The 19,367-nt window shown below is 38.0% G+C and overlaps 1 protein-coding gene across 2 annotated transcripts in view; it reads left to right on the top strand.

The window, feature by feature from the left end:
* The first annotated feature begins 3,204 nt into the window (after positions 1 to 3,204).
* The window catches only part of LOC134323135 (FERM domain-containing protein 5), a 114,277-nt gene continuing 98,114 nt past the window's right edge, over positions 3,205 to 19,367 (top strand). For both annotated transcript variants that reach the window (XM_063004561.1, XM_063004560.1), the window contains exon 1: positions 3,205 to 3,506. In XM_063004561.1, coding sequence (XP_062860631.1) covers positions 3,402 to 3,506 — 105 coding nt within the window. In that variant the 5' untranslated portion in view covers positions 3,205 to 3,401. The remainder of the gene's footprint in view (positions 3,507 to 19,367) is intronic.

Genomic DNA, 19,367 nt, shown 5'->3' with positions numbered 1-19,367 from the left:
CCATGCCCAGGAGGGTTAAGGCAGTGCTGGATAATAATGGTGGTCACACAAAATATTAACACTTTGGGCACAATTTGGACATGTTCACTGTGGGGTGTACTCACTTATGTTGCCAGCCATTTAGACATTAATGGCTGTGTGTTGAGTTATTTTCAGAAGACAGTAAATTTACACTGCTATACAAGTTGTACACTGACTACTCTAAGTTATATCCAAGTTTCATGTCTATAGTGTTGTCCCATGAAAAGATATAATGAAATATTTGCAGAAATGTGAGGGGTGTACTCACTTTTGTGATACACTGTATATAGTATTAATCAAAGTCACTTTAATTAATGGCAGGTGTGACTACTATTTAACATGAGATTGAAAGTGATTGCTTAATACTAAACACTGCCACAATTATAAGACGGTATACACACCTAAGCACCACCATTATTATTGATTATTTTATTTTATTTTATTATTTTAAATTAAAAATGTTTTATGTGTTAAAATGTAAATGATTGTTTTTAAATTGAATTCCACATTAGTGATGGAAATAAAACTGAAAGGTAATGGTTTTCACTCTCTTCTTTAAAAAAAACTTCTGTGTGCTTGTGGCAGTGTTTGGGGTCATTGCCATGTTAAAACATTCCTTTCATGCTAAGAGTTTTTAGAGTGGGAATCATCTTTTTATTCGTTTTTTGACATTATTGATAACACTGCAGTAACACTGCAGTAAATGTATAATTATTCAGCATCTAGCTATTTACTTTAGTGTGTTTATGCATTTGTGAGTACCTGTGTGCATGTATTGATTCTAACTTTTAGATTCAGTTTGCCTGCCCCCCTCCCTAGATCTTCCAGCACACCTTGTTACACCCACTGGCTCTTAGTGCAGCAGCTTGACATACTTATTGGGATAAACTACTTCACTTGAAGGTAGTAACATCACAGGATTTTTATACATACATAAAATTTTGTTTTGGTAAAGGAAAACTTTTAGTAAAGTGAACACTTGCCTGTAGTTTCCTCTCTCCAGCTTGGTTTTAACTTGATATATTTACTATATATATACTGTATTACATTTAGGAAAACATCCATTTTAAAACAATAATGCCTGTAAGTGAATGTGACATGATGATACAGGCAAGGATTAGATCAGAATATATGTTTCGTACATATTTGCTCTAAAAACGACTAGCCCTGCTTTTCTCAGGTTGTAATACTGATTTTCACCACCAGGCCGCAGACTGGTTAAACAATTTACATGACTTTGGGTTTTATCAACAAGAGGTCTTTAAATTGGATTAACGCAGAATTGCTCTTGCACCAGAGGAAGTATCATTAAGCTGACATGCTGTTACACTACACTGGGCTAAACAAAAACACTATTTTTTACAAACACTGGTTAATGAAAACCAATGCACTCATTCCATTAGAGCATTGTATTATTTTTCCTGTGTTATTAAATGCCTAAGAAAATTTGCCTGCTATGACACTTCATGATTATACTCCAGTAAAAAAAGTTTTGTGTTTGTTTATTCATTAGGATTTTAACATAATGTTTCACACTTTGGTTATATTCATGACGGGAAGGGACAGGTTAAGTTACACATGATTCATCAGTTATATGTGGGAGAAAACTGCAGCTCCCAGAAGAAACCCACACCAACACAACACCGTTATTATTATGACTATTTTTACTACTATTATTATTATTGCTATTATCATTCCATGAATAAAAAGCTTTAAAACATTTGTAACACTGTTAGCCCTCAGGTAAGCTTTACATTACTTTGGGTTATCGTGGCCATCTAGATAATTTCTTTTATATTTAATGTACTTTGTAATGGAATGATTTTAAAGCAGGCTTCCTAAATTACTGAGAGTGAGCATAGCTATTTTGGCACTCCCAGGATGCCTTCCACCACTGTGAGTTAGTAACTGTGTTTGTAACATTACAAAATATATCTGGGTGATGCGTTGTCAGGACGGATGTGCTTTGTGATGTTAGGCATGTTTGTTGAGCTACCGTTTTGATGTGTTGTGTTGCTTTTGATGGGCTAGACAGAGTTTGGTGTAATGGCTCAAAGAAGACTCTTATGCAACCAGTTCAATAAAAGAGCATAAAAAACCATTTCCTCTAGTCTCATCCTTGACCAAGCCAATGCCACATTGGTGTCAAAAGTAGGATTGCTCAGTGGATGGAGAGCAACATGTTGGCGAGATTGACCAGCTGCTGAGACGAGAAGGAGAACCCTGACTGCAAAGAGGCTGTGTGGCAAGCTGTGCAGACTCACTAAGTTAGTGAGAGAGGGTGGGGCTATTCTGTTGCTCCCAGGATCCTTTGGGCCAATCCCAGTGTTAATAATTGCATAAATGATTAAGTAACTGTGTTCACAACAATATGTATGTTTATGTGTTGTATTGCTTTTGGTGGACTAAGCCCACTGTTCAGTTTTCTGCAGACTTCACCTCCACCCATTCAATAAACGAACATGAAAAAACATTTTGTCTGGTCTCGTCCTTGACCTGAGCCACATTATTATTAATGCCAGTTATTGAATATGTTTTATGTAAATCCTTTGTTATTACATGCAAATAACTGCATTAGTAACAGATCACAAATTCTGATGTATTTTGTGAAATATGGCAAATGGTGTTTTAAATTTAAAAAAAAATTAACGCACAGTAAACAAGGTGAAAAATGAAATGCAAGAAAAAAAAATCTGAACCAAAAAGTATTTGGATAATGTGCCATGATCCGCCGTCTGCGCAATTACCAAAACAGCTTCCCGTACGCTTCTGCTTCGTGTGTGGCGTTCCAGATGAGATGCTGAGCGCTATCGACAAAAGAAACATTAAGGCCTATTTTATTTAACAAATCCAGCCCACGTAGTAAATCGGTATTTTGAGTTACAGTTAAATAAACAGTTAAAACTAGAATACAAGAATGTAAATGTAATCTGTCAAAAAACGCAATTAGTTTGATTTAAATCCTGAAAATCTCAGAACTCGGTTGTTTTAAGATGAGTTTCTTTGCTGCTTCCTTCCAGACTGGCAACATCGTTCCAGTCCATCATTTATTTCAAACGCGTCGTTACTGGGAACAGAACGCTCATTGGCTGAAACGAGTGTCAATCTTACGCACATTACACAGTCCACACACCCCTCAATTTGCAAGCTGTGAATGGTGCAGTCAGCTAGGGCTGGATGAGACTGTGGCACAATAAACTTCGCGCAAATTCGACTAAACGTCTCACCTTATTCTCTGGAAGTATCCACTAACAATTCACCGTTATGATTAAGATGTCCTGCGTTTCAGTCGCAGATTTGTTAGGTGAACGGAGAGCGGGGCCAATGTGACATTGCTTATATGCTGTGCACGGCTCATTGTTCTGGTCCCGGACGCAAAGATGATGTTGAGTCGACTAATGAGCGGCAGCGTCAGAAACCTGGAGCGAGAATTCAGCTGTACCGTCCGGCTGCTGGACGACACCGAGTACACCTGCACTATTCAGGTCAGTCAGTGCTTAACATCTGCTTTTTCTATTCACACTTCCAGCACTGCAGAACCGACAAGCCTCAAGTGCTGCAACGCACGCCTTTGTTCAGAACGCGCAGTACTGAAGACGCAAACCCACCTAATTCTCATTAGCCGTACGAGCTGTGTGTCTGTTCTGTTATGGAATCATCTGAGGACATGAGAGGAATGTGCTTCACATACCTTTTTCTCTCTTCTGAGTGGGCAGCCAAATGTTGCATTTTCTCCAGTCACGTTCCGTGGTTGCTGCACATCATCAGGGTCCTATCTGTGTGTTTAAACCAAGCCTCTGTTCAATGTCTGTGAGAAGTTTGGATTGGTATCCCAGTGTCTCCCGGGGTGTTGTTTAGGTAGTCTGGTTCTCAAGCATCTTCCAGAATCATACAGAAGATGGATTGGATGCTCTTAAATTGCCTATAGGTCTAGGTAAGCAGGTAAATTGGCAAATGTTTGCTGCCCTGTCCAGGGTGAATTCCTTTATTGAGCTCAATGTTTCAGGGTGGTCTGGACGTGATCGAGGTAGTGATAAGGATAAAGCTGTTGTTGTAAATGAATAAAAGAATAAACCTTCCATCCTAGTGTTGTAGAATCAAAAAAAGATTCTAGTGTCTGGTCAGTAGATGACAGTCTGGACACACAACTGCCAGCAAAAAAAAGTTAGACGCTATTCTACTTATTCTGGAAAAAAGAATAGTCATTTTTCTTTATAAATAAGGTTTATAATATCTAGTTTACAAATTTATTATTAGATTACATACATTCATGTTGTATACTGATTTGTTCAGATGATCATAGATCTCACCCAAGTCCATCTAGGTCCAAAAGCTTGACTAAATTGTCTAATTTATTAATAACGGATTGTACAAATTGTACAGCCTGCTATCTTGCCTACACATGCTTATTAAAGGCATTTTAACAGAGCAGCATGGGTGGCTTTACACTTAATAGCAGGTGTACAAAAGGAAATTAAATCAGTGGGATTGATTCTTTTTTGAAAAATATTTAGTGCAAAATAGTCCAGCTTCATCATGGACTCCATTCATTCCGATTATAATTTGCACAGTTTACACAATGGATGAGCACTCACCATACTAAGACATATGATCATCATCTTCAGTAGATGGACCAGATAGGGAGCTGAGCCACTGTTTCCCTCTAAAATAGCTTTAGGTTTTTTGTCATACAAGTACTAAATGGTTTACAAATATAGAATCTTTCAGGTTTTGTCTTTGACAGTCTTTCAGGATTATGGCAGTCTGTTTGCCAAAGGTTTCTATAAAGTCTCATTAATGAAAACTATAGATGGTAGTCATAGAAAGGATTGACTCTGTCTTAGTGTTGATTATTGGTAGGGCCAATAAGCTCACTTTTTAGAAATCACAGATTTTTAAAGAAAAGTGCCACATTTCACATCAGTCATTAAGTAACACTTATAACTGAACTGATGTCCGTGTTTTGCACACTTTTTTATTAATTATGAAATCCCCAAGTGGACAAAATGCTCTCAATACGTAAAAACACATACATCCAACATTGTCAGCACACTACACTACAAAAAAGTGTGTTACACTAACTTAAATGTCATATGATTGCTAGGACCATCTCATATTGCATATTTCGCCTTATATTTTGCACGCTACACGAATAAAAATGTTATTAAACACAACCCAAAAATTTTGAATTTCACAGCAAATTGCATTTACACAGGAATTGGCTCATTTCACGGTCCGTGACGCTATTTTCATGGCTGTGAATTATGTAGGGCCTTAATTATAGGTATATATCGTAAATGTTCTATACAATACTTTACTAATTAAAGGGATGTAGATATGTTTTAGATGTTATGTTTTATGTAATTTAATGGAAATATAAACTTTTACCAAAAAACATTTAAAAGCTGATTTACTGACCTTGCTTCTTTAAAATAATTTTATGACACTATTTGATTTCACTTAATAGAAGGTACCTAATGAATGCTTTCTGCTTATTCTTTCCTTTGTCATTTAATGGTTCAGTTTAATAAAGCACTTAAAATGTATGCAGCAGAGAGTATTCAAAATATTTGATTACAATCAACGTCGGTGCTTCATCCTTGAGCTGTTGTCACATGTACTTTGTGGGTAATCAGTACAAGTAAGAGGAAAGCTCCAGAGACAAAGAATGCTAAGCTTAGTGTCTGATTTCAACATAACCCAATGCTGTATTGACTTGTTGATGTTTGCTATTGTGGGAATGCTGGTTTAGAACCGATGAAAGTAAAAGATTCTATGGCTAACAGCTTTTTGGAAACAGGATTGATTTTAGGGCCTGGGAGTTAGAGTAATGCTGAGTGTGCTCATTTACACAGCACATTTTAAAGGCAGAGAACAGTGGTCAGCACTGCTGGACTGACACAATAGAGAAAAGGCTGAAAATGAGCTTGGATTTACTTTTTCAGGAACAGAGTTAAAGAAAACCTCCTCCACAGCACACGTAGATTGAGGCAACGGTTGACAATGACGTAAAGCACAGAGCCAAAACAACACTGGAGTGGCTTTGGGACAAGTCCCTGAATGTCCTTGAGTGACCCTGCCAAAGCCCAGACTTACAGCTCAGTGGTGGAGAGACCTAAAGAGAAATGTATACAAAAATACTTAAGGTGTAATGTTCTGAACAAAGTACTGCATAAAGGGTCTTTTAGTGATTTCAGCTTTTCACCAGTTAGTTTCAGAGTCTCACAAATATCCGTACTGCTTAGGGAGAGACACTAAATCTCCCTCTGCTAGTGCAGGCACCTTAATCAGACAGGTCACAGTTGAATAGCAGCAGTAAAGCCCAGCTGACCTCCATCTTTCAGACAAAGCCTATTGTTTGGATACCTGGCAAGGTCTATACCACTTGCAAATTGAACTTAAGAGCTTGACAGGTTTGCACATTAGACCACCGCGCCCTAGTTTTTAATTTTCATTGAATTTTTAAAATAAACTTGTGCACTTTGTCATTATGGGTTATCTGCTATATATTTATGAAGAAAAATAGGTAAAAAATAATATGATATATTTTTTATGTTGAAAGTGGTGAGAACTTAATTAAATTTTTTTGTGTTGCCAGACTGCATTTTTTACTTTTTTTTTTTCTGTTCATGAATTTTTTCCCTTTCCTTTCCCTTCTCCAAATCTAGTATGCAATTACCCAGTATTATCCAATATTATCTTTCTTTAACTACTGCAGATTCCTGCTCTGACTGAGGACTTTTGTATCTAACACATACTCTCTCCGAACTGCTTCTTTGCATCTGCTTGACACAGATTCACATAGGGTTTAGAATTGCGTACGGAGAGTCACTCACTGATCTCCATTATTCCACACCTAGCTGGCGCCATTGACAAGCCATCATAGGCCATAATTGCAGCAGCAGTGAGGTATCTCTTTGGCCCACCCCCCTCAGACATAGACCACTGCGCCACCCTTTCGAGTTTAAATCTCAGTTCTGCTATCTGCATGCCGGGTGCCTACATTATATTAGCCCACCACAGCTGAGATCTGGATTTGAATCTCAGTGGTGTTATTGACTGATGAAGTGTCCACACAGACAGGATTAGCTATGCTTAATGCAACTAGCAAAACTTGTGTTTTGAGTTAAAAACATCCTTAAAACATGGACCTCTTTAATTTATTTTTGGCCTATACTATTTTTACCACTTAACATAATATTGTGGAATAGACATTTCTAAGATAAATAAGGTACTATATTCACCGACCAGGCATAACATTATGACAGCTGACAGGTGAAGTGAATAACACTGATTATCTCTTCATTACGGCACCTGTTTTCATTGAATTTTTAAAATAAACTTGTGCACTTTGTCATTATGGGTTATCTGCTATATATTTATGAAGAAAAATAGGTAAAAAATAATATGATATATTTTTTATGTTGAAAGTGGTGAGAACTTAATTACATTTTTTTGTGTTGCCAGACTGCATTTTTTACTTTTTTTTTTTCTGTTCATGAATTTTTTCCCTTTCCTTTCCCTTCTCCAAATCTAGTATGCAATTACCCAGTATTATCCAATATTATCTTTCTTTAACTACTGCAGATTCCTGCTCTGACTGAGGACTTTTGTATCTAACACAATACTCTCTCCGAACTGCTTCTTTGCATCTGCTTGACACAGATTCACATAGGGTTTAGAATTGCGTACGGAGAGTCACTCACTGATCTCCATTATTCCACACCTAGCTGGCGCCATTGACAAGCCATCATAGGCCATAATTGCCGCAGCAGTGAGGTATCTCTTTGGCCCACCCCCCTCAGACATAGACCACTGCGCCACCCTTTCGAGTTTAAATCTCAGTTCTGCTATCTGCATGCCGGGTGCCTACATTATATTAGCCCACCACAGCTGAGATCTGGATTTGAATCTCAGTGGTGTTATTGACTGATGAAGTGTCCACACAGACAGGATTAGCTATGCTTAATGCAACTAGCAAAACTTGTGTTTTGAGTTAAAAACATCCTTAAAACATGGACCTCTTTAATTTATTTTTGGCCTATACTATTTTTACCACTTAACATAATATTGTGGAATAGACATTTCTAAGATAAATAAGGTACTATATTCACCGACCAGGCATAACATTATGACAGCTGACAGGTGAAGTGAATAACACTGATTATCTCTTCATTACGGCACCTGTTAGTGGGTGGGATATATTAGGCAGCAAGAACATTTTATCCTCAAAGTTGATGTGTTAGAAGCTGGAAAAATGGGCAAGCTTAAGGATTTGAGTGAGCATTGTTGCAGACCATGTACACCCTTTCATGGAAATGGTATTGCCTGATGGCTGTGGCCTCTTTCAGAAGGATAATGCGCCCTGCCACAAAGCAATGGTTTGAGGAGCACAACAACGAGTTTGAGTAGTTGACTTGGCCTCCAAATTCCCCAGATTTCAATCTAATTAAACTTCAGGGGTCTAGTGGAGTCCATGCCTCGACAGGTCAGGGCTGTTTTGGCACCAACATAATATTAGGAAGGTGGTCATAATGTTATGCCTAATCTGTGTATTATCTAATTATCTGTGAGCTCATGTGAAGTAATAGTAAGAGCCACATTACTGATAACTGCAGTGTCTGAGTTCCGGGGTTCAAATCCTGGGCTGGGCTTACAAATACAGGAGGCGTAACGAGGCATGTCAGTGTATTTTTAGTGCCAGTCCCAAGCCTGGACAAAGAGAAGGAAAAGGGCAGAAAGTGGATCCAACATAAAAAGTGTGCAAATCAAATATGCGGACTATCTTCTTATCTAATTCTATTATTGTTTTTTGCTAAAAGGCCCCAAATCAGAAAAAGAAGGGACAGTATGGAAAATGTAGCTAAAAAATGCAGTGTTTCTTACACTGACTTTGACTTTTGTTTTTATTGTAGACAGTATAAGCCCAAGGTATTTCATGTTTTGTCTGGTCAACTTTATTTTATTTGTTAATAAATGTATTAATTTGTTAATGTTAATTTGTTTCATACTTCCATTTCTGCATTTCAGGCCTAGTAAAGGTTAAAAAACCTAAATAATAATGTTTGGTGGACTGTAGTCAAATTGTCTTCAAATGCCTAAAGAACCATGTATTTTTTTGTATTTTAATGTTTTAGTGTAGTTTATTATGGTTATTAGTTGGCAAATGTAGATGCAATAAAACTCCTCCCAACTCCTAACTGACTGCCTATATAAGGCCAAAGATGTACACACACTTTAATAGATGCTATCTGTGGATTCAAAGCTTAATTAGATTAGGGTAGTGCAGCGTAATGTTCAAAGTTAATTTATATACAGTATGTATCCCTTGATGCTTGATGTCTGCATACATTTAGAATTACAGTTAACGTGTATACAGGTTTTTCTTTTTTGAAGTGTGTGTACATTTTTGGCCCCCTCTGTATTTACCCTGATGTCTTCTCCCTGAATAATCACCACCTCCTCCTCCCCATTTCCTTCACAAAATAAAGTAAAAGGGGGTGGGGTGGTTGGCTGCCCAAAACAAAGAGAAAGCCACCTTAAACTTTGCTCAATATTCTTTCCTCCCTTCCCATCCAGTCTAATAATCACTCTTTATTCATTATAGTTAAAGGTGTGGAGTTAACCCATAAACAAGGTTAGTCAAATGAAGAGCAGGGAATTTGTGACTAGTTCTCGTTGTCCTCTTTGGATCATTATTTTGGATCCAATGAACTGCCCAGTTATCTTAAAGGTGGCAGTAATGTAGAACCGTATGACTGATGTAAACAATATTACATTGTATTCAGAATGTACAATCATAAAAATAGGACACCCCTTAAAATATTCAATTCTTTATTAACAAATATGGACATGTCAACATTTGTTCTTTGTTAAAACAATAAAATGTAGATAAAGGTGATGTAAGCGCATCACCTTTGCAAAAACAAGAACATTTTCATTGTCATTTATTTAATAGATAAGTGAAAATGCAGAAAGTACACCCTATGCCCTAATAGCTTGTATTTCCCTCTTCAGCTGAAGTAACCTCAGTTAGATGTGTCCTATAACCGTCCTCCAGTCAAGTCACTGATGTTTTGTGTTAGCCCAATCAGTCCAAAGCATTTTAAGAGGTTTTACCCTTTCAGGCACACACAGACTTTCAATATGCCAGATTTATTGATATAAACAAGTTATTAACCATTAAACTAAAACAGATAAAGGACGAATATTTAAGGTTCAGTATAAATTTATTTATGACTTGGTTTCCATGAGTAACCACTGTACATTAGGTGGCACTGACTGTATCATTTACATTTTTAATACTCAGCTTGCTCTAAGATTTCATTGTTTTTTTTTTCTTTTTTGTGGTGAAGATAAAAGCAGTTCTTTTTCCTGGTTGATTCACAGTCCAACTTGGCATTTCAGCACATCCATTTTGTTTGATGCAGATTCCTTCAAGTGCTGCATTCAGCAGAGAGTCTTGATATGCTTTGCACTGGGAGGTCAGCAGCTACAGATTTTCATTTCCCACTTGGAATGTATGGTTTGTAGCGGGGGAACTCATGCTGGTTTGCTGTTCTCTTACCTGACAGTCTTCCATCTTTATTAGAACTTGTCTTGGTCATCACTTTATCTGTTACCACAGAGCACTGAAGGTCATTCAAGGTCATTCATAAACTGCTTGCTGTACAGAATGTGTGCGTTTACAACTGTGGCATCTATAAAGTGCCAGAAAAGCCACCACGTTCTGCTCTTGCGGTCTAGAGCATACAGAGACTTGGGTATGTCTGTCTTGTTCACTCAGCCATTATGCTTGCTGTAGTCAATAACATCCTTTGGGTAAGCCATTTTAATTTGAGTTTCTCTTACCTTGTGATCTCAGTAGTGTACATAGGACACTGGATGGTTGACAGGACAGTTACATCTTGCTTATCTTACCATGTCACACAAGAAATTCCATCAGAAAACTCAGTAAGACTCATACTGTTCCATCTGGAGCTCCGTTCAGTCTTTAGGGTTGGTTAGTGCTTTCTCTGGGGCTTTACTGTGCCACAACAATAAAGGCTTTTCTGCACAGTGGTATGCAGTAAAAGCACAGATGTAAAGCAGTTGTCAAAAAAGATTGCTTCTTTTTCCAGTGGTGCACACAAAGCCATTACCACTTTATCTCCAATGTCTTGTTCTGTCCTGCCATCTGTCTTCCCAGTGTACATCTTAAAGTCTCACACACACATCCAATCAGATACAGTGGGGCCAAAAAGTATTTAGTCAGCCACTGATTGTGCAAGTTCTCCTACTTAGAAAAATGAGAGAGGTCTGTAATTTTCATCATAGGTACACTTCAACTATGAGAGACAAAGTGAGAAAAAAAATCCAGGAAATCACATTGTAGGATTTTTAAATAATTTATTTGTAAATTATGGTGGAAAATAAGTATTTAATCACCCACAAACAAGCAAGATTTCTGGCTCTCACAGACCTGTAACTTCTTCTTTAAGAAGCTCTTCTGTCCTCCACTCATTACCTGTATTAATGGCACCTGTTTGACCTCGTTATCTGTATAAAAGACACCTGTCCACAGCCTCAAACAGTCAGACTCCAAACTCAACCATGGCCAAGACCAAAGAGCTGTCGAAGGACACGAGGAAGAAATTGTAGACCTGAACCAGGCTGGGAAGAGTGAATCTACAATAGGCAAGCAGGTTGGTGTGAATAAATCAACTGTGGGAGCAATTGTAAGAAAATGGAAGACATACAAGACCATTGATAATCTCCCTTGATCTGGAGCCCCACGCAAGATCTCATCCCGTGGGGTCAAAATGATCATGAGAACAGTGAGCAAAAATCCCAGAACTACACGGAGGGACCTGATGAATGACCTTCAGAGAGCTGGGACCAAAGTGACAAAGGCTACCATCAGTAACACGATCGAGAGGGACTCAAATCCTGCAGTGCCAGGCGTGTCCCCCTGCTTAAGCCAGTACATGTCCAGGCCTGTCTGAAGTTTGCCAGAGAGCATATGGATGATCCAGAAGAGGACTGGGAGAATATCAAGTGATCAGATGAAACCAAAATGGAACTTTTTGGTAAAAACTCAACTCGTCATGTTTGGAGGAAGAAGAATGCTGAGTTGCATCCCAAGAACACCATACCTACTGTAAAGCATGGGGGTGGAAACATCATGCTTTGGGGCTGTTTTTCTGCAAAGGGGACAGGACGACTGATCCGTGTTAAGGGAAGAATGAACGGGGCCATGTATCGTGAGATTTTAAGCCAAAACCTCCTTCCATCAGTGAGAGCATTGAAGATGGAACGTGGCTGGGTCTTCCAGCATGACAATGATCCCAAACACACTGCTCGGGCAACGAAGGAGTGGCTCCGTAAAAAGCATTTCAAGGTCCTGGAGTGGCCTAGCCAGTCTCCAGACCTCAACCCCATAGAAAATTTGTGAAGTCCGTGTTGCCCAGCGACAGTCCCAAAACATCACTGCTCTAGAGGAGATCTGCATGGAGGAATGGGCCAAAATACCAGCTACAGTGTGTGCAAACCTGGTGAAGTCTTACAGGAAACGTTTGACCCCTGTCATTGCCAACAAAGGTTATGTTACAAAGTATTGAGTTGAACTTTTGTCATTGACCAAATACTTATTTTCCACCATAATTTACAAATAAAGTCTTTAAATATCCTACAGTGTGATTTCCTGAATTTTTTTTTCTCATTTTGTCTCTCATAGTTGAAGTGTACCTATGATGAAAATTACAGACCTCTCTCATCTTTCTAAGTAGGAGAACTTGCACAATCAGTGTCTGACTAAATACTTTTTGGCCCCACTGTATGCCCTTGTCCAGATTTTGTAACTTCTCTTCACAGACCTTATTGGCTAATGTGTGTTGAAAGAATATCTTCCTTTGAATTTCACTATTGTTTCATCCACTGCATTTTCTTTCTGGCATAAGCATGTTGTCATTGAGTACAAGTCAATGTACAAGACTCTCATTTCTGCATGAGAGGACCAGTAATATTGATATGGGGGTGATTATTTTAACCCCATGAGTATGTTGATTGACATAAAAATTTTTATTTCTTTAATGATGGCAGGCTAAAAGGTTTTCTCAGTTTGGGTGGCATACAGGTTAGTTCAATATGTCATGTGCTCAAAAAGATTGAATAAGCACATGAAAAAGTTCACTGGACTCGTCAATTCATCAGTGTCAGCTGGGCCAGTTTGTTCTTAACAAGAATGGTCACAGCATTATTCTCCCATTGCCATAGTTTTTTTTTAACCCGTCCACATCTGCTGTCTGACCAATGCCACGAGCTTTATTACTACTATTACTATTATTTTGGTTCATAATACCGCCTCTTCACTACCCTCCCTGAATTCCATAACTACCCTGATCTTTCTCATAATCCTCATTACTGCTCTTACTGCTCTCAATCTCACCACATAAAAAATCTGATGAACTGGCTTCTAGCAGCAGTCTTGCTCCCTCTTCAGCACTCCTTTTTTTGTTTTGCCATGATGCACTACGAAATACGGCATATCAATTTAGCTGTGTGAAATATATCTCATTTTAAATAAACAAACAAAAAACACAATGTTATACTATAGGCACAATGTCTATCACCATGTCTCAGTCTTCTGTGTTCGCCCTAAATGCTCTTGTAACCAACACTTTTGAGCCGTGTGACTCTCTACTTTACCTGTATTCACAGTGGTTCTTTCTCACGCTTACTACATGAAGAGACTGATGGAATGTCTTGCTTCCTCCTCAGCACTCATTTTTTGTTTTGCCACGATGCACTGCGAAATACAGCATATCAGCCTAGCTGTGTGAAATATCTCTTTTAGGCTGTATTTAGATGAAAAGGATTTTGCACTTTGCTCGCCACGAGGCTGGGCACATATTACTGCTTACTGCAGCATTTAGGCTTTAACATGATACATGGCAAAGGTGCTTTCTGCTTGCTGTGCAGCTTAGTGGCAGGCTTGAAAACAATGCACAGTATTGACAAACAGAATTTGCAGTTTATTCAGTTTTGTATGAAATGCATTTTAGCTAAAGAAAGCCTTTAAATAGTTGTCATTTGAAGTAATGAGAAGATAAAAATCCCAGCAAAAGAAAAGAGTGGGTTTATGAAGTGTTATTGTTTCATTAGTCTAAAGGTGAATTAAATCTAATTAAAGAGCTATGAAGCCATAATAAGTGAGTCCATGATGAGGAAACTTGCTATCTACAATGCAAAACTATCTTCCTATTTCACAGCTCACTAGTTGCCATGCTGTACTTTTTAACAATGCCCTGTTTTTCATTTAAAGTTGAATTCAGCAGTTCATGCTTTTGTGAAAAAGTGAGTCAGTTTCTCTCCACCATGTCTGTGCTTCTGACTAGGTTATATAAACAATGTTTCTCAATATTGGCCCTTTGAAACACCATTCAGTCTTTGGCAAACTGGGTCAGACTTCAACAGCAATAAGTAGAAAGAACCGGGCGGTAAATGTGTGCGTAAAACACTTACCATGTGGATGCAGCGTTACTCTGTAGAGATGTGTAGCTCCACTCTCTAGTAAAATTAAGCAGTAGCAGTTAAAAATAAATTTTAATTCTATTTTACACTGACAACATTAATAAAATAATTGCTTTTTTATTGCTTTATGAGTTAATTCCTAGCATGCCTAAGCAGAAAGATTCTTTAGTTCTTTCCCACACTGCCTTTTAACAAAAATTAAAATAAGCAGTGTTCTATATATAGTTCTATATATATATATATATATATATATATATATAGTTCAGTTCCACTGTCTACAATTAACTGCAAATGTACTTATATGGGATTAACAAAAAACACAGTAAACCAGTTGTAATAATTTATTAAAAATTGTAAAGATACAAATAAAAATTTAAATTTTTAAATATACTAGATGTAATAGACAGAGTCTAAATGGACAAGCTAAAATGCTGGTCATATTTTGTTACAGTTTATTGCAGCATAAGCATGAAATAAAATTAACCTACTTTTCCTAACCTTTCATATTTTCACGTTTTGTTAAAAAAAGGGAATTGTGCGAACTATATGGTAAATCATGACCCAGTGTGCTAACTGACTGGTAGCTAACTGGAATCAATGACTCGCTATAAAAACATTTAGGTGTCTCTTCTTTTTAAATCTAAAGTACAGTGTTTTAAGTCTGCACCTAATGTTCCATTCCAGCTATAGCAAAATAGCATTGCATTTGGTTCAATTGTCATGACATGTATCTAGGTTACAGTCAATGCTGGATATTTTATTGGTCATCATATTCCCTTTCACAATGCCAGCCCTGTCTGATTAGCTGGTCAACAAAGCTGATCATGTGTTTTTAAGTTAATTGGTTAATATATTGGTTATTATTAAGCATTAAAAGCACCCCAACTTAGTAAACTAAAAAGAGAGATGAATGGTGTGGGTTAGTTAGATGCAGGTGAAGAAAAGGGTTGGTGGTGAAAAGTTGAATTATATCTACTAGTACGACTGCACAGTAAAGACAATCACAAAATTCTTTGCAGAATATTAAAACAATCTGGTAAAACTGTAGTCTTTTCCTCTTGCAGATTGACCCTCTAATTCAGTGGCAGACTTAGTTAAGGTATTAACAAATAGTTATAGTGAAGTAATAAAATATTAATTCGTATTAATATTAGTATTAATAATTAATCAATAAGCTGATGAACAACAATTAATTGTTTCTTTTATTTTGATGTATATGTTAATGCTGTTTGTAAAAAAAACCTGTTTAATTTCTGTGTATAAGGACAACCTATTGTACGTCTGCTTACTTTTAATGTATTGCATGTGTTGCGTGTTTTGAAAAAAAAAAGAAATATATTGGCTTATTCTCACTAGTAATTATGGATGCTGTGTGCTGCCTCAGACACTGTTATTATGGTGGTTGTATTCAGTATTAAAATATGTGCTGAGTATATTTTTCATGAAGAACATCCTTGTATGTCTGGGGATAAACTGTAATGTGGTAATATTATAATAACCATATTGGTATTATGCAACATGGTTTAATATGCCAGCCTACCGCTGCTGAGAGCTCGAGCTGTCAGGTTTGAATTTCAGCTGTGCTTCAGGCCTGGCCAGGTGCTAAACAGACTGAATTTTTTTTTCCCAACAGTCTTTCCTAAGGGAGGAAAGACCAAATTGGGTTTGTAGTTATTGCTGCTCAGCTCCCTGTGAGGATCCACTACTTGCTGGTATACAAGCACTGTAAGCACTGTAAAAAAAAGAAGAAGCTGTTTTCCCACAGCAACACCAGTTTAGAGATTTTGTCAGCTTAAAAATGGACAAAAGTGTAAAAACTATGCAGAAGCATTTTAAAGGCATTGCTATTAAGTTCTTGTAATATGCTGAACAAAAGAATTTGTATGTTGTGCTATTAATTAAAAATTAATTAATTAATTAATTAAAAATTATGAATGATGGTGTAATTTGTAATATATTGTGAAATAAAAAATAAGACATGTATGATTAATTTCTCTGGTATGGGAGGCTTATGTAAAACCAGGCGGCTCTTAGGAAAAATATTTTTAAATAGTTGTTTCTTACATCTCTGATTTTGGACTCTCAGATGAGGAATGTTTTGGTCTTTGCTGGCTCTGTTTCACTGGATAGATTTGTCAGCAGTTGCTGTTGTCTCAGCAGGGTGGGTAGCCAGCATTGAATCCAGAATTTCTTCATGCTGTTGTATGGAATGAAGGATGGATATTCTTTGCTAAAGTTTTTTTGAGAAAATTATCAGCATTTCAGACAGCTTGCAGGCAATGAAGGAGTGGAGGGTGGCATAATGATAATGACTTTAGTGATGGAAAAGAGCAATGAAAATCGACATAACTGTACAAGAAGTTTTTTTTTGTTTAGAACTGAACAAGTACCAATATGTATTTGTATGAAACATACAAAAATAGTGTAAAGGGTGTATTGTGGGCTCTGCTGGTTTTTATTTGAAAGGTGTCAGTGCCAGTTTTTGTTTGAAAAGTGATGTGAAACTGCTGCTTGTATGCTGTAACATTTTTAATTAATGAACAGTTGAATGGTAATTTTATACAAACCCCATTTCTAAAAAATGTTTTAAAATATTCAATTTACACAACTTTAAAACATTCCACAATAAACAGGTGAATTACTAACAGGTGAGGGTATCATGATGGGGTTTTGTATCTACCAAAGGCTCTGTTTTTGCAATCAGAGAGGGGTCTGTGACTCTTTGTACCAAACATGTCAGTCAATAGGAACATTTCTCTAATAAGTTAAGTCTTCAACAATCTACCTCATGCTACTGGGATAATTAAAGCCACCTGGGCTTTGAAGTATTTTCTAAATCTGTCGTCACGTAACACAGTCTGCTGCTGCATCAAGAAATGCATTCTGAAACTGCAAAGACAAAGCCATACATCAATTTTGTGCAGTAAAAAACTCATCACAGATGAACCTAAAGATAGTAGTAATGTGTTCTGTGGTCAGATGTTTTTGAAAAAAAATGAGTCTACGTTTTTAGGAAAACTTGTTTTCAGAAAAAAATGAGTTCTCCTAAAGTGAGTACACCCCTCACATTTCTGCAAATATTTCATTATATCTTTTCATGGGACAACACTATAGACATGAAACTTGGATATAACTTAGAGTAGTCAGTGTACAGCTTGTATAGCAGTGTAGATTTACTGTCTTCTGAAAATAACTCAACACACAGCCATTAATGTCTAAATAGCTGGCAACATAAGTGAGTACACCCCACAGTGAACATGTCCAAATTGTGCCCAAATGTGTCGTTGTCCCTCCCTGGTGTCATGTGTCAAGGTCCCAGGTGTAAATGGGGAGCAGGGCTGTTAAATTTGGTGTTTTGGGTACAATTCTCTGGATTGGCCACTGGATATTCAACATGGCACCTCATGGCAAAGAACTCTCTGAGGATGTGAGAAATAGAATTGTTGCTCTCCACAAAGATGGCCTGGGCTATAAGAAGATTGCTATCACCCTGAAACTGAGCTACAGCATGGTGGCCAAGGTCATACAGCGGTTTTCCAGGACAGGTTCCACTCGGAACAGGCTTCGCCAGGGTCGACCAAAGAAGTTGAGTCCACGTGTTCGGCGTCATATCCAGAGGTTGGCTTTAAAAAATAGACACATGAGTGCTGCCAGCATTGCTGCAGAGGTTGAAGACGTGGGAGGTCAGCCTGTCAGTGCTCAGACCATACGCCGCACACTGCATCAACTCGGTCTGCATGGTCGTCATCCCAGAAGGAAGCTGACGCACAAGAAAGCCCACAAACAGTTTGCTGAAGACAAGCAGTCCAAGAACATGGATTACTGGAATGCCCTGTGGTCTGACGAGACCAAGATAAACTTGTTTGGCTCAGATGGTGTCCAGCATGTGTTGCGGCGCCCTGGTGAGAAGTACCAAGACAACTGTATCTTGCCTACAGTCAAGCATGGTGGTGGTAGCATCATGGTCTTGGGCTGCATGAGTGTTGCTGGCACTGGGGAGCTGCAGTTCATTGAGGGAAACATGAATTCCAACATGTACTGTGACATTCTGAAACAGAGCATGATCCCCTCCCTTCGAAAACTGGGCCTCATGGCAGTTTTCCAACAGGATAACGACCCCAAACACAACCTCCAAGATGACAACTGCCTTGCTGAGGAAGCTGAAGGTAAAGGTGATGGACTAAACCCAATTGAGCACCTGTGGCGCATCCTCAAGTGGAAGGTGAAGGAGTTCAAGGTGTCTAACATCCACCAGCTCCGTGATGTCATCATGGAGGAGTGGAAGAGGATTCCAGTAGCAACCTGTGCAGCTCTGGTGAATTCCATGCCCAGGAGGGTTAAGGCAGTGCTGGATAATAATGGTGGTCACACAAAATATTGACACTTTGGGCACAATTTGGACATGTTCACTGTGGGGTGTACTCACTTATGTTGCCAGCTATTTAGACATTAATGGCTGTGTGTTGAGTTATTTTCAGAAGACAGTAAATCTACACTGCTATACAAGTTGTACACTGACTACTCTAAGTTATATCCAAGTTTTAGTTCTATAGTGTTGTCCCATGAAAAGATATAATAAAATATTTGCAGAAATGTGAGGGGTGTACTCACTTTTGTGATACACTGTATATATATTTATATATATAAAACTCTCCCCTAACTTGGCTGTTTAGACCATAACCTGGTTTACCTTACTTTACGGTAGAAACCAGTGGTTCAGAGACAGGCAGAGACCACAGGGACAGTAAGGAAATAGTCACATGAGGCCGTAGAAACGCTGAGGGGTTTTCTGAAGGCTTCACAATGGGCTGTCTTAAGTACACCTGTACACACAT

This window comes from Trichomycterus rosablanca, chromosome 11 (assembly GCF_030014385.1).
Source record: "Trichomycterus rosablanca isolate fTriRos1 chromosome 11, fTriRos1.hap1, whole genome shotgun sequence".
Lineage (NCBI taxonomy): Eukaryota > Metazoa > Chordata > Actinopteri > Siluriformes > Trichomycteridae > Trichomycterus > Trichomycterus rosablanca.
The sequence above is the reverse complement of the archived record's forward strand: the minus strand, read 5'-3'. Positions and strand labels throughout refer to the sequence as shown.